Raw genomic sequence first — 3533 nt, forward strand, 5'->3', positions numbered from 1 at the left:
AGAAATTTTGGCTTCAATGATAAGGTGATAGATTATACTTATCATTGAAGAGATAAATCGTTTAAATCGATTAATAGTTTAATCTTTATAAATGTTATTTTCGAATTTGTTTATTGCTTATTTATTTATTATTATATTATTATTATATTATTATATTTATTATTAAAGTGATTTCTCTAGAAACACTTGTTTGCATAAGTGTATACTATAAAGATAAATAGATTTAAATTGTGATGATTGTATAATAGATGAGTATGTGGGATTAATGGTAAGTTAATAATCTTTCATTTTAAAATTAGATGTTATTTATCAATAGTATTATCTATATTTATGATTTTATAATTTGTAAATGATATTTATAATAGTTAATACAATAAAAAAATTTTGAAATTTAAAGAATTGTAATACATTTATTATTGTATTGATAATATGTGATACATTTTTGTTTATTCTATTCTATTCTATTCATCAATTTTTTTAAATTAATGATTATTTAAAAAATAGTAATAATAATATAGTTAATAATATAGTCAATAAGTAGTGATTAGTATCAATACGAAAATTTCATTAATTTTTTCTCTACTTAGCTTCTTAATGTATAATCTTATAAAGAAATTATGATAGTTACACTAATAAGGATAATTGTTATACTTTTAGGATAATGCAAACATGAACTATATAAATATTGATCATGGACAAATTAATATATATGTTTTAAGCATATATAGCAATAATAATAACATTATTAATTTAAAAAAATTAAATTTGGCAATTATAATAATTCATATTTGCTTTGATCTCAAAAATTGATCTCTCAAAGAAGATATATTAATATTTTACATTCATATATATTGAAAAAAATAAGAAATGTGGTTATTAATTATGATTTTTATTGTTATATTCATATTAATACATATTTTTTTCTTGACATTTTTCCTTTTTCAGAATTTTGATCTTTATGTTAACTTTAAATATTCTGCTTTTTAGAAATATTCTGCAATGAATCGATAATAGAGTATAGCATCCCCAAACTAGGGAGATAGAAATGCGGGCAAGTTTCTTCATCTTTTATCGCATTTTTTATAGTTTCTATACCAGTATCGACGAACATTTTTTTAAATCCACACATATGGGCAAATTTCATATCGGTTTTTATTCTAAAACAACAATGAAAATGAAATTTGTTTTGTTCATTAATCTTGTATCGATTTAAAAATTCTTGACTTTATTAATCTTAAAATCCACTTACGAATCACCTATAAACAAACATCTTTCTGGATCTTGCACGTTACAAGTGTCAAGAATATATTGTTTTAGAACTTGGCTAGGTTTAGCGCATTTTATCGGTGATCTTTTACTGTATTTAGAAATTATATCGATAAAGGGTCCAGAACCTATAAATTAAGTAATAACTGTAAATATTAAAATCAAATCATTGATAAAAATTATTTTGCAATTAAATATTTGAGTCAATGTCTAGATATTTGATAATCTTAATCGATATTTAAATATATCTATAAAATAATTAATATTCAAATCAACTTCAAAATTAAACTTTATTTAAATTAAAATTATAACGCTTAAATTAAAATATAAATATTTCTATATTCAATAATATTGAATAATATCGAAATATTATAATTTATACCATATAATCCAATTATAAATCCAAATTTATTTAATTTTCATTTTTTCATCATTGTTATCGAGTAAATCAAAAATAATCTATTAATTGAATTATGAGTATGAGGTATATTTAAAACTTTCTTACCAATTATCTTCTCATTGGAATTGTAAGAAATATATTCGTCTGTGCAACCAGTGATGTAATGAACAGATTCGTTATTCAAGCATTTAAGAAGAAATACTATTAAGCTCCAGTCATAATTACAAAAATCGAGAACGACTGCATCAACACATGCTTGATTATAAATATTTTTTATTGTATTCGATGGATCTCGTTCGTTGATTTCAAACTATGATAAAGAAAATTAACATAAGAAATTAATTTCTTTCAAATACATTTATTTATATCAATTATTTGTATTTTCTTTTATTTCAAGAATTAATTTAATTTATTTCCTTTTATTTTAAAGTTATAATTATTTATACGTATCTTTTGAATTTAAAAATAAAATAATAAAATTTTAAATGTTTGTCGGATCTTACAGATGGCAATATTGTATGAAATCCATCCTTGTTTAAACTTTCTCGAAACTGTGGTGTAGCTAAAACTACTATTTTTCCTGAAACTTTAAGCTTTTTCAGATAAGAGCTGATAACCTTCACGCTGATTATTATTTGTTCCTGAAATATAATTTCAAATTATATAAAAAAAAAGAAAATAGAAAAACCTACAAAGACCTAATGAAGATACAAATAATTCAATTTATTAATAAGACATGAATTATATATTATTTATTGTTATATTAAACTCCTTTTAATCTGCATTTTGTTAAATATTCTTGTTTATATTTCTTATTCATTTTCAATTCTAAATTTGCATAAGATGAAATAAAATGATACATTCTATCTCTGCTTCATCACGATACGTCGCAACATATTTTATTTTCACTTCGCTTCATCTAATAAATTGTGAACATAAATTGTGTATAACTTAAGAAATAAAATTCAACTTCTTATACATGTATATTAACATTTATATTTATTATCAACACTAGAATTGACCGTATATATACTAATAATTTCTTACATTTATAATTTTTATATATGGACAAATTCTTTTATAGAAAATATCAAAATGTATAAATTTAAATTTAATAAAAAAAAATAGCAATTTCTATTCTAGAACATAAGTAAACAGGAAAGTTTTTCTAGAATCAAGAAAATTATTATACAAAACTATTAAAAATCTTTCCAAAAAATGATAACTATAATGATTAAGCATGTAAAAAATAGGTACATTACAGGTAAGTAATAAATATATAATAAATATATATAATATATATAATAACATAAAAATTCCTGTCCCGTAAACTTTGAAAAATTTTACAGTGCCACACTTTGTCCAACAATATTCTCCTAATAATAAGTCGAAATTTTAGGCCAGAATCATTGAAAATTTGAATTTTACAAAAAATTTCCAATGCCACCTCCTTATCGATTATATTCTCCTAATAAAAAGCTATATATAGGAAAAAACTTATAGTTTAGAAAATAAATAAATTTAATTAAATATCTTTTAAACCAATGATTTTTTACTATAAATGGTTTCGTACATTTTTATAGGAAATATTATAATACATCTACTGATGCTTTGAAATATGTATGATGTCATTTAAAAAAATAAAGTCGAGCTTGAGAAGTTTTTTATGAATCCACTTACCAAAAAAATAAGGGCACCGGAATATAGCTCTTTCGAAACCATTCAACTTTTGTCCGAAGCATTTTTTAATACTGTGAAGGGTAAACGAGATATTTAAGAAAAAAGATGAAGATGGAAATTTTCTGAGCGGTAGTAAAATTTTTGTCCAAAAATTCGACTTTGTATTAGGAGAACATGATACGATAGG

General features: G+C 21.7%; 1 protein-coding gene across 1 annotated transcript in view; it reads right to left on the reverse strand.

Moving 5' to 3' along the window:
• Window positions 1–946: 946 nt before the first annotated feature.
• Window positions 947–3533, reverse strand: part of LOC102672765 (4-nitrophenylphosphatase-like) — a 3969-nt gene continuing 1382 nt past the window's right edge. The window contains exons 3-6 of the mRNA XM_006620074.2: window positions 2170–2307; window positions 1772–1976; window positions 1250–1394; window positions 947–1157 (exon numbers count right to left, since the gene is read on the reverse strand). Of these exons, the coding sequence (XP_006620137.1) occupies window positions 968–1157; window positions 1250–1394; window positions 1772–1976; window positions 2170–2307 (678 nt within the window). The 3' untranslated portion in view covers window positions 947–967. The remainder of the gene's footprint in view (window positions 1158–1249; window positions 1395–1771; window positions 1977–2169; window positions 2308–3533) is intronic.

The sequence above is a fragment of the Apis dorsata genome, unplaced genomic scaffold, assembly GCF_000469605.1.
Source record: "Apis dorsata unplaced genomic scaffold, Apis dorsata 1.3 scaffold_473, whole genome shotgun sequence".
NCBI classification, from domain to species: domain Eukaryota; kingdom Metazoa; phylum Arthropoda; class Insecta; order Hymenoptera; family Apidae; genus Apis; species Apis dorsata.